The sequence below is a fragment of the Gouania willdenowi genome, chromosome 21 (assembly GCF_900634775.1).
Source record: "Gouania willdenowi chromosome 21, fGouWil2.1, whole genome shotgun sequence".
In the NCBI taxonomy this organism is placed as follows: domain Eukaryota; kingdom Metazoa; phylum Chordata; class Actinopteri; order Blenniiformes; family Gobiesocidae; genus Gouania; species Gouania willdenowi.
Window position 1 is genome coordinate 1,802,484 of NC_041064.1, and position 12,500 is coordinate 1,814,983.

The 12,500-nt window shown below is 43.2% G+C and overlaps 1 protein-coding gene across 2 annotated transcripts in view; it reads right to left on the bottom strand.

Moving 5' to 3' along the window:
- col18a1a (collagen type XVIII alpha 1 chain a) overlaps positions 1-12,500 on the bottom strand; it is a 103,075-nt gene that overhangs the window by 43,433 nt on the left and 47,142 nt on the right. Inside the window, exon 1 of one of the 2 annotated variants that reach the window (XM_028436474.1) lies at positions 2,311-2,774. The exons of the other annotated variant lie outside the window; for it this stretch is intronic. Coding sequence (XP_028292275.1) covers positions 2,311-2,611 — 301 coding nt within the window. The 5' untranslated portion in view covers positions 2,612-2,774. Of the gene's footprint in view, positions 1-2,310; positions 2,775-12,500 lie in introns of those variants that run through there. 2 annotated transcript variants of the gene reach the window in all.

The following is a 12,500-nucleotide window of genomic DNA, read 5'->3' on the forward strand; positions in this document are numbered from 1 at the left end:
CAATTACAAATAAACATCTAAAAAAACAAACGTGAACTAAAACTAAATGAAAACATGGTTTTTTTTGTCAACTAATAAAAATGAAAGTGTCCCAATCACAGGGGTGATCGAATCAAAACTACTTTAATAGTTACTGTATTATCCCATTTCATGTTGATAAATGTATTTAAAACTGTCATGATTTATATTTTAGTTTAGTTTAGTATATTTTAATTTGGTTGACTAAAACTAGACTATAACTGTAGTCCTGATGACTGAATTTGGACTAAAACTAAGTTGCATTTCAGTCAAAAGACTAAAAATAAATCAAATGTATTGTCAAAGTTAACACTGAATGAAATATTAGGTTTTATTCTTATTTTCAATGGATTCTAAAATGTATGTTTTGATACGATACAGTATCAAAATAAATAAATAATAAACAAATAAAATAACTCCTGATTCCTGCTTAATTCCAATTAATAATTCCCATTAGAAGCTGATATTTCTAAATATTCCCAAGTTTCAGTTCCTGAAAATGTAGCTTTTCTGCTTCTTTTCAACCTTAACTGTAACAGCTTGGATTGTTTGTTTCTTTCCTTCTTCCAGATATGAAAACTGATTGTTCCTCATAAAAAACATCAATTCAAACCACGTTTTCTTAGATCTTTCAAAACGAACCATTAAAAGCTCGTAAAACAACCTGCTTTTTTGTAAGAGAAGTAACAGACAACACCTATAAGAAGCACAACACAAAACCAAGGTCCCTGTAGTAGCAAGTGGACATGAAGTTCCCTCATTAAAAGATAGAACGACTTCATCGGTTACATCACTGAGAACATCCTCCCTACAGCCATCACTGTGGGATAGTGTTGTTCTCAAGACCAGGACATGCCCAAGACCAGAATGCAACAAGACTAAGATTGAGACAAACCAAGACCAAAACAAGACCAAGACTGAGACAATGACCATAAAAATCAGTCTCAAAAACCACGATAAGGTCTAACAGTTAAAGAACATTTTCTCTCTTTAGTTTTAGTTTCTATTAGAGTCCAGAACTCTATCAAAGCAGAACATGTAAAACATTTCAAAGTATGACAACACTACTTCCACAAACAGTGTAGAACTCTATAAAGTGCTGAAAACTGTGTTTTGTGTGTGTGTGTGTCACATGGGATTCAATGAGCAGGGAGAATCATCCGTGCAGTGATCAGGTTAGCACGTTAGCACGTTAGCAGGGTAAAGCACTGAGGCCATGCTTGTTAAACTGTTACTAGCATCCTATCTATAGCGTGGACATAGGATGAGCAGCACATTGTTAAGGTCTGAGTGCAGAAGGTTGGGTACTGGTTGGTTGTGGGGGTTGGGGGGTGGCGGGTGTTTGGGGGGGGCACCAGATTCCAAAGCTGGTTTCAAATGAATTCCTGAGAAGGATTCTAGGATTCATTGTGAACCAGGGATTACCTTTCTGGTTACTAACAGACAAGCACCGACGGCCATGGTCGTCCTCGTCGGGCAGAGAGTGGCACGGTAGGGGGAACCGCCCCCCGCCAACAAGCGTCCAGCAGCTGTCCTGCAAGACCTCGCAGAAGCTCCGGCAAGGCACGAGAGCGGTCGTGCTGCAGGCGGGGACGAGGAGGAGGCAGAAGAACCACTCTAAGCTATGATGGCATCGAGAACGTAACAGCCACGCCCACTGACCCAGGAACACCTGAATCTGGCTCACGCTGCTGTGGTTGAGATGATTGGGAACCGAGAACTGTTTTCCAACCATGTCGGAGCAGAACGGGAGAGCGGTGTCCAACCACAGGCAACCTGATGGCGTCTGACCTGATGGAACGGCACCGGTTTGGGTCATGGACACATTCTGGTTTCTTCCAGGATGTTTAATGTGTGTGTGAGGTTCTAATGCAGCGGTGGAACTCTGGTTAACTAAATTCAGAGGTTTGTGAGTGTTGGCTGAAGCCTGGCTCACCAATGATGCTGTTGTGTTGTCTTTGTGTTGTGTTTGTGTCATCTTTGTAGAGTTATTGCTTCTAAGAAGGTGAAGAAAAGCTTGTTTTTGAGGAGGATTTTGTGTTTTTTGGTGGTCTTTATCATTCCTACCTGAGATTGTCCACAGACTCCCCACTGTGGGGGCTACTCTTTTCAACCCTCTACGACCCTTCAACATCTCTGCGTGACGGTTCTTAAAATCTGAGGCGAGTTCTTCATCAGAACCGACATCAGGTGTCGGTTTAGACTCAGATCTAGGCTCTGAAAGCTTTTCTGCAGAAGTGAAATAATGAGATTCTCTAGAACCCATACCCTTAAGTGTGGTCGTGCCATTACCAGGTGTAGTGAGGACGGGGGAGGGCGTCCTCGCAGAACTGACGAAGGTCCGAGCGCTCAACTGAGGAGGTTCTGTGCTCGCATCCCAACTCTTAACCATCCTCTGGATCCCGAGTCCTTCATCAAAAATCTCTACTCCGGCCGTGGCACTGATCTCCAACGGAGGTTCTCCACTGCCTACAGGGCTGCCGGACCCCTCAGCCTCCAGCGTGGGGGCCAAAGTTGTCGTACCGGTCCAAGTCCAGAACCAAGCATCAGAGCAGCAAAGCAAGTGGGTCAAGAGAAACGCAAGGCTCCTCATTCTCAGTATTATGGCAAAACCACCAACTAGAGTGGACTAGGACTGTAAGACTCTAGGACTCTAAAACTCTAGGACTCTAGAAGTCTAGGACATGTCCACAACACTCCTACACCTTGTTTCTACGCACGTTCCTGCAGACAGAGAGGAGACGTGAGTAGGACCGTCCCATTCAAAGGGAGAGAAGGCAGAGAATGAAGGGGTGGGGGGTGATATCTGTCCTCCTAACTCCTCCTTCCTCCTGATCCTTCACTCAGAGCCGCTGAAAAGAAAAGAAGGAATCTCCCCTGCTGACGGATGCCTCTGAGTCTTAGTAGAAACACTCAGGCCTTCACTCTTTACATCAGACATGGGCAACTGCCGGCCCGGGGGCCACATGAGGCCCTCAGTCTAATTTTGTGCAGCCACCAAAGCAGATGCACAAAAATACCCAATAATTACACCAAAAACTCAGAGGACAAGCACAAAATGGAAAAGAATAACTGAAAAAGTATAGAAAACGTAAAAAATATACACAATAATGACTCCTACAACACAAATTGACTTCAAAACCACACAAAACAACAAAATACATAAAATGACTCCAACAACACAAATGACAACAGAAATACACAAATTGACACAACAGAAGAAAAACACAAATAACAAAGAAATACAAACACATAAAACACAACAAAAATACACAAAATGACAGAAAATACCTGAAAAAGTATAGAAATTGCCAAAAATGACCCTTACAACACAAATTGACTCTAAAACCACACAAAAGCATATACATGACAACAAAAATACACATAAAAACACAAGATAACAAAAATAACACAAAATGACTCAAATAACACATAAGATGATTACAAAAATAACAATAAAATATACGGAGTGGTCATTATTCTAAATGCTGACATAAACTTGGCCCTTGGATCTGACAGTCACTTTTGTGGCCCCGCTGTGATAAACCATGTGATAAACCATGTTGTTCTGCCCTCGGAGTTTCCCCGTGTGTTCCTAGGCAGGCAGTTAACCAGTGTAATGACCACGCTGGCTGTTTCTTTGATGCATTTTATTCATCAGAAGAGCAGCATGACTCATGTGTGTGTGAGTGGTAAAACTGCAACACAACCACATAACAATTATTTTAAAATGATATAAAACAATGTATAATGAAAATTAGGCACCTCATATTACAGGTCTCAGTTGTACAAGCTAACATGCTGATGCTAACGTTAGCATATGATGCTAACACGATAGAACCCCAAACTTGCTTCATCTGCTTCAAAACATGAAATACAACAACATGCAAGGACACAGACAAGTGTAGACATGTTAACTAAATTATTCTAATCAACTTACAGGCTGTGATGACTTAGGACACAGTGCAGCAGTCTGAACAATATTTCTCCGGACTTTTCGGCAAACCGGAAGTAGTATAGCCGCCACTTCCGGTTTTACCAAATAAAACGTAAGTGTAAACAAACTCTTAAAAATAATGTAGGAAGCCCTATAAATACATTCACAGCATAAAATAAACTCTGGATGGCTCATAAGGAGCCAGAACACACCCCGCCTGACATCAGTAAGATGTCACACCTTAAACCCTTGAACGAAATCTTTTAGATAGCATCAGATAAAAGAACAACAACATCTGTGACTGGTCTCAGGTAAACCCTACTAGTACCGTCTTTGACCACCTTAACTTCCACCTTTCTAACAAGTCCATCATTGCTGGGATGAACCTTCATTATCACTCCCATCGGCCATTGATTTCGCTTTGCAAAGGGATCCTTCAGGACAACCACATCCCCCTGCTGTAGGTTCGGTCTTGTGGTATGCCACTTGTGGCGGTACTGCAGTGTCGACAGGTATTCCTTCCTCCAGCGATCCCAGAAGGAGTTGGCGAGGCTCTGGACTCTTCGCCACTGCAGCCGGAGGAGATCCTTCTCATTAAAGTTGCCTTGAGGTGCTGGGGATACTCCGACCTTCTGAGTTAAGAGTGTAGCTGGGGTGAGGATGAATGGTGACTCTGGATCGCTTGACACCGGAACAAGTGGCCTTGCGTTAATGATGGCAGCCACTTCTGCCATGAAGGTGGTCAGCACGTCGTGGGTGAGGTGCTGAGAACCAAGCTGGGAAAACTGAGAATCTAAGATCTTGCGAGCTACCCCTATCATCCTCTCCCAACTACCCCCCATGTGTGAGGAGTGTGGGGGATTAAAAACCCAAGTGCAACCACTGTCATTAAGGAAAGACTTGATTTTGGAGTCAGCGGGAATCTTGTCATCAAAGCTCAGCTCTCTACGAGCCCCTATGAAATTAGTCCCACAATCTGATCTTAACTGTTTTGCTGGGCCCCTAATCGAAATGAACCTGCGAAGGGCATTGATGAAGCTGGAAGTGTCCAATCCCTCTATGACCTCTAAATGAACTGCTCTAGTGCTCATACAGGTGAACATCACCGCCCAACGTTTGCTAGTTGCAAGCCCACCCCGGGTACGTCGAGAGGTAACTGACCATGGCCCAAACACATCCATGCCTACATAGGAGAATGGGGGATCAGTACTTAGACGCTCCGTTGGCAATTCTGCCATTTTCTGAGACTGTGTCACTCCCCTTAACTTTCGACAAACTACGCATGAGTAAACGAGACTGCTGACCTGGCGTTTACCTCCTAGCACCCAGTAACCTCCAGACCTCAACGCACCTTCCGTAAGGTGTCGCCCCTGGTGTCTGGTCTTTTCGTGGTAGTGGCGAATTAACAGACTGGTCGCATGGTGTTTGCGTGGCATGATCATGGGACGTTTCTCTGCATTTTCGAGGTCAGAATGAAGAAGGCGTCCGCCAACCCTAAGGAGGCCTACCTCGTCAAGGTAGGGAGCAAGCTTTAAGAGAGGGCTTGTTTTTGGAATGGTTTTGCCTGTCTTTATGAGTTTGACCTCCTCTGAGAAGCTTTCTTGTTGGACTGCTTTAATGAGCACCTGTTTTGCTTTTTCAAAGTCTGAGGTAGTGAGCTCATGACACATGTGCCACCCTTTACACTGTCCATCTGGATTCCTTTCTTTGAACATGCGGGCAATATGGACCAACCGGGCAAAGGCTTTGTTAAGTGAATGCCAGCTGGAGAAGGACTGTAAACTTGTAGTCTTTAAAGAAGATTGTGGAATTTGCGAGGTGTTGGTGAGCAAGGGACGGACCTCAATGTCTGTGTCAGGATGTTGCAACTGAAACGAATCATGTTGGCTGCATTCAATGGGCTTTAAGAGGAAGTCTGGTCCTGTCAACCATGTGCTGGATGGCAGTTTTTCAGCTGATAGAGATCTGGACCCGTGGTCAGCCGGATTGTGCTCCGATGGGACGTAGCTCCACTGAAACGGACTTGTCACTCGTCGGATGAGTTGCACACGATTGTTTACAAAGACATGAAATCTCCTTGACTCATTGTAAATATAGCCAAGAACAACTCTGCTGTCTGAGAAGAAACGCATTGCGGCAACCCGAATGTCCATTTCATCTCTGATTAGCTCAGCCACTTCTACTGCCAACACTGCGGCACATAACTCAAGTCTGGGGATGGTAAGTTCAGGTTTGGGAGCAAGTTTGGCTTTTCCGAATACAAATGCGAGCTCTGTTTTACCATCTTTGTTAGTCGCCCTCAAGTAAGCCACTGCTGCGATTGCCTTGGTTGATGCGTCACAGAAGATGCAGACTTCCTTGCATTCTGTATTCGCAAAAGCAAAGGAGCAGTAAGGTCTTGTGATGTGAGTTTTCTCAAGCTGATTGAGGGCATTTTTCCACTCTAGCCACTCTTTGAACATGGCCTCTGGAAGAGTCTCGTCCCACCCAGAAGTCTTTTTGGTCAGTTCCCGTAACAGTGCCCTCCCCTGGATGCTCACTGGCACTGCAAAACCCAGTGGGTCAAAGAGACTGTTGATTGTGGACAGAACCCCTCTTTTTGTGTAGGGCTTTTCAACTTGAGAGACCTTAAATGTGAAAGTATCTTTGTCAATGTCCCAAGATACTCCTAAACTTCTCTGCATTGGCAGAAACTCTGTATTGAAGTCTATGTCTTTGAGCCCGCTTGCTAAATCTTCACTGGGAAATGCTTTCATGACATTTGGGCTGTTCGAGGCTATTTTGTGGAGCCTTAAGTTGGAAGCAGCAAGCAGTCCCTGAGTGTCTTTGAGAAGCTTGACTGCTTCAGACTCAGTGGGAAGAGATTTTAATCCATCATCAACGTAGAAATGTCTTTGAACAAACTCTCTGGCCTCTGGGGGGTACTCTGTGTCTGGCTGTTGTGCTGCATTTCTCAGACCGAATATTGCCACTGCTGGGGATGGGCTATTGCCGAACACGTGCACCTTCATCCTGTACTCAATGATGGGCTCGGTTGGATTGTTGTTGCGATACCAGAGGAACCGGAGGAAGTTTCTGTGGTCTTCTCGCACGTAAAAACAGTGAAACATTTGTTGTATGTCCGCAGTCACCGCTACTGCTTCTTCTCTGAAGCGGACAAGCACCCCGACAAGGCTGTTATTCATGTTCGGCCCCGTAAGCAGCACATCATTTAAAGAGACCCCATGAAATTTAGCACTGGAGTCAAACACAACCCTGATATTGCCAGGTTTTTGTGGGTGATAGACACCAAAGAAAGGCAGATACCAGCATTCTTCTTCTTCCCCAAGAGCTGGAGCTGGTTCGGCATGATCTTTGTCGAACAACCCCTGCATGAAGTCCATGAAGTGTTTCTGCATTTCAGGACGCTTCTTTAATGTGCGGCAAAGTGACTCGAAGCGACTGAGAGCTAGAGTTCTGTTGTTCGGGAGGTAGGGCCTCGGTGTGCGAAAAGGCAATGGTGCCACCCAGCTGTTTGTGTTGTCTTGATAGAAGTCTTTTTCCATAATCTGGAGAAAGGCTCGGTCCTCAAGAGAAGGTGCTAGCTTTTCATCTTTCTCACTTTGTTGAAATATTTGATCCCCTATTTGGCATGAGCTTCGAGAGTCCCAGGGCTCAGTGAGTGAATGAAGTTGCTCTTTAACGTGAAACATGTTCTGGCAGGGTGGCATGAAACTTGGACGCCCGTTTTCAAGGACGCTAGTTTTGAATGAGCCCACAACAGTTGGCTTATGAGCTCCCCCCAAACATACATCCCCCACAATAACCCACCCAAGAGCAAGCCTCTGGGCAAATGGAGCGTTGATTGGGCCATTAACACGTTCATACACTTTGTGTACTTGTATTACATCTCGGCCTAACAGCAGCATTATTTGGGCTTCGTGGTCAAGGGGTTGGATTTTACTTGCCAGGTGTTTGAGGTGAGGATGAGCCATCGCAACCTCTGGTGTTGGGATTTCTGACTTGTTATCTGGTAGAAAGTCGCACTCAAGCAGGGAAGGCAGAGGAGTGGAGAACTGACCATCGACAGACTGAATGATGAGGTTTTCGGCTATGCGGCCATTTGTCATGGAAACCCCAGTACATGTCTTAAGTGTATATGGTGCTATGTTGCCCATAGAAATGCCAAAGGTGTCAAAAAGTGCTGATTTGGCTAATGACCTATTGCTCTGGTCATCTATGATTGCGTAAACCTTGACTTTCTTTTCTGAATGCCTCTCTGGGTAGACATACACCTGACATATTTTTGAGCAGGAGCGGCCCCCACTTAAGTTCCCACATATACGAGTGCATGTTGAGGTAGTTTCTAAACTGCCTGAATTACTCCTCACACCATGTTCCTCCCTTTGCTCCCCGCCGTGGTCTGGAGTGGCATTTTGAGTTTGGCTGTGTGGTGCAATCCACGGTGCTGGACCTGCATGCAGTGCAGAAAGGTGTTTGTTGCTGTTACACTCAGAGCATGTGATTTCAACTTTACAGTCTTTAGCTTGGTGAGTAGAGGAGTCACAGCAGCGAAAGCAAATATTGTGTTCCCGGAGATATGCCTTGCGCTCGTCTAGTGTCTTTTCTCTAAAGCCCCTACACTTCTTGAGTGAGTGTGGTTTCTGATGGATGGGACACTGTTTTGTGGTGAATTCTCGGACTAAGCTTGTTTTGTTGGATTTATTTACCTCTGTTTTGTGAACCGTGACAGGAGCTCTGAACTTAACAGCTCTTGCGTAGTGGTTGTCGTGTGTCGCTGAAGTGGACATGGAAGCTGGTGTGGCTGCCTTAAAACTTGGGTCGTTTCTCATTCTTGCTTCACCTTGTAAGAAACGACAGAAGAATGAAAAAGGAGGGAAGCTTACGTTGTATTTTTGCTTGTATCTTGTCCCTTCTGACATCCACTTGTCTTGGAGATTGTGTGGTAACTTTTCAACAACTGGAGCGATGCCGCGTGAGGTGTCTAAATAGACTAAGCCAGGTAAAGAGCCATCAGATTTTGCTGCGTCTACCTCAGATAGTAGGTCCCCAAGTTCTCTGAGTTTTTGTGGGTCTTTATTATTGACTCTGGGAAAATTCTCCAATCGGTCTAAGAGAGACTTTTCTATTGCCTCTGGTGTCCCATAACAGTCTTGTAGTCGTAACCAGACTTGGCGAAGGCCCTCTGCTGGATTATTGAGATGGACAGAACGTATGCGTTTGGCATGCTTGGAAGACTCCTCTCCGAGCCACCGGGAGAGTAAATCTAACTCTTCACTAGGCTTTAAGCTTAGCCCCTCTATAGTGTTATAAAAGGAAGCCCTCCATGCCCAGTAGTCTTCAGCCCTGTCTGTGAACTTTGTTAGACCATCTGTGACTAAACCTCTCTTAGCAAGAAATTTAGCAAGATTAATAGAGTCATAGTCCCCAGTGTTTTGATGATTTGGCTGGAAAGACGAACTGTTAGGGGAAAAGGAGTACATAGGTTGAGGTGTGATACTCGGATGCCTGTACTGTGCGAGAGGGGATTCTGGTGGCAGAAGATTATCAAACTCATTTTTAATGTCCTGTTTATTTGTTTTAGGGCCATATTCAAATGAGGCAGCTAGATCTGGGACTGGGCTTAAGATGCATCTCTGAACTGGTGTAAAACTTTTAGTGTCTGGTACATCTTCACGACGATGATCTGATGAGTATTTGAAGACGGTTTGTAGCTTATAGCTGTCTGAATGTATTGTGGTTGGAAGTTGGTTAAGCATTTGAGGGGTCAATTTAGCTTGAGTGTAGACTTGAGTTAATTTTGAGTCCTCATCTTGTTTTCCTGATGAATGTGCTGACTGCGTTTCAAGATTCATGGCTTCTTCAGCCACAGCTGCTTCAAACACACTGGCTTCAGCGAGTGCAGCCTCTGCTTCCTTTTCTTCTTTAAGGGCATCTAATGTGGCACTTAACTCTGCTTGTTTCATTTTAATTTCAATTTCTTTACGTGCAAACTCTGCTCTGGCGCGAGCAGCTTCAGCTTTAGCACGTGCTTCCACTGCTGCTTTAGTGAGTGAGTTGTAGGATCTAGAGCTAGATCTAGATGAGCAGGTAGACCGTACCTCAAAGTTCTCATCCTCAGATGGCTGCATGGCTGGATCTGTCTCTGAAGTCTGATAGACTGTGCACTGATCCTCCTGCTGAAGTCGTTTCCGCAGCCTTTTTACTGTTCTGCCCTCGGAGTTTCCCCGTGTGTTCCTAGGCAGGCAGTTAACCAGTGTAATGACCACGCTGGCTGTTTCTTTGATGCATTTTATTCATCAGAAGAGCAGCATGACTCATGTGTGTGTGAGTGGTAAAACTGCAACACAACCACATAACAATTATTTTAAAATGATATAAAACAATGTATAATGAAAATTAGGCACCTCATATTACAGGTCTCAGTTGTACAAGCTAACATGCTGATGCTAACGTTAGCATATGATGCTAACACGATAGAACCCCAAACTTGCTTCATCTGCTTCAAAACATGAAATACAACAACATGCAAGGACACAGACAAGTGTAGACATGTTAACTAAATTATTCTAATCAACTTACAGGCTGTGATGACTTAGGACACAGTGCAGCAGTCTGAACAATATTTCTCCGGACTTTTCGGCAAACCGGAAGTAGTATAGCCGCCACTTCCGGTTTTACCAAATAAAACGTAAGTGTAAACAAACTCTTAAAAATAATGTAGGAAGCCCTATAAATACATTCACAGCATAAAATAAACTCTGGATGGCTCATAAGGAGCCAGAACACATGTGATAAATAAAAGTTTTAGAGGAAACTAAACCAATGTTAGTACAGATGTGATTAAACCATATCTTTAAAGTTAAGATCTTGTTAAAACAACCAGTGTTTTTAAAACCAGCAGCTTCCTATAGAACCTATGCTCTCCCACAGGGAGCGGCTGAACCATAAAACCCATTGTCCACACTCTACATGGTGCCGTTTAGCGGCTGTGGTTCCACACTAATGCAACCGTGCTTATAGAAGCTGACAGACACTCTTCACAGACTGAGAGAGAAACAAGACCTTTGTTTAAAACAAACACAAATGTCCAAAAATGATCTACTGCAGACATGGAACAACTGGTGGACCTCTGTAGTAAACACACAAACAGAGAAATACACTAAATAAAGACAAAAATACACAAAAAAATGTACTCCCAAAACACACAAGACGATGACAAATCTACACAAAAATATGACTCAAAACATGCGAAAAAACAGCAAAAATTTACAAAACAACAAAACCCTTTGTCGTTTCCTGTGTTAATGATCAGATTTGGTCAGAGGCGTCTAACTGTTTAATAATAGTAAAAATAATCATAAAATCTGGTGAAAAGAGGTTAAAAATGACAATAATGGATCAACATATGTGACATTAGGTGTAAAAGTGATAGAAAGTGTTTATAAGTGATGAACATGTCTGGAAAGTGGAAAAAATGTGCAGAAAAGTCATTAAAATGTGATGTAGAAGTGTCAGAAATGGGAGAAATGTAGTAAAAATACATTAAAAGGAGCAAAAAAAAAAGTGAATAAAATAGGTTAAAATATAGGAAGTTTGGTGAAGTTGTAGAAAAAAACAAAAAATAAGCAAAAATGGGCTCAATATGTTAATAAAATATTCTTAGCTTCTTGAAGGCATCTGGTGATCCCCTCCCAATGTCTTGTGACCCCAAATGGGTCCCAACCCCAGGTTTTCATCCCAGTTGATCTCATCTGAAGCTCAAACTTCTCTTTCATGTCCAACCTTTTCACAGACAGGATTTCCTGTAGAACTGGTGATTATTACTGTCAGTGTTTGAAACCTTTTAATCAGCCGCAGCATCTCCTTTTTCCTCAAATCCTTCAGTCGTGCTGAGTCATGCTTTGAGAACTGTCGTTTCATTGGATAAAGAGGTTTTCTGCACGTGCCTGTGTGTTCAGCCCAGCATGGTTTACATCAGTGGTTCCTGACCTTTTTTGGGTCGTGACCACATTTAAATATCACACATTTCTTTCTTTCTTTATCTAGAATGACGTCTTGATCATGTTTGTCATACTGTGTAACAAATACAGTAACTAGGTTTAGTGTACAACGTGACCAGATACTGTAATTTATTTATTTATATTCTGTTTCTCTTCATACTGCTTTTCATTTGAACTGGATTTATATTTGAGTAAGTAAAAGTATAGAATACAGTTGTATATGATTTTCATTTGAAAAAGAATTATTTAAATATTTGAAAAATATAATTTTAATGCTTTTTGATCAATTACTAAACATTTCAGGTGACCCCCATTTAAATATTCGGCGACCCCACATGGGGTCACAAAACCAAGGTTGAAAAACGCTGGTTTGCATACAGCGGCTGGAAATCATCATTTTTTATCAGATAAAAACATAGTGTAGATCATTCAAACGCTCAGCAAATAAAAGTAAAAAGGTTTGTTTTGATCAATAATTGTTGCAATAGTTTGTAGTGTTGCATTGTGGGATGTGGAGTCCTGTGTACACTGTGATTAATGAA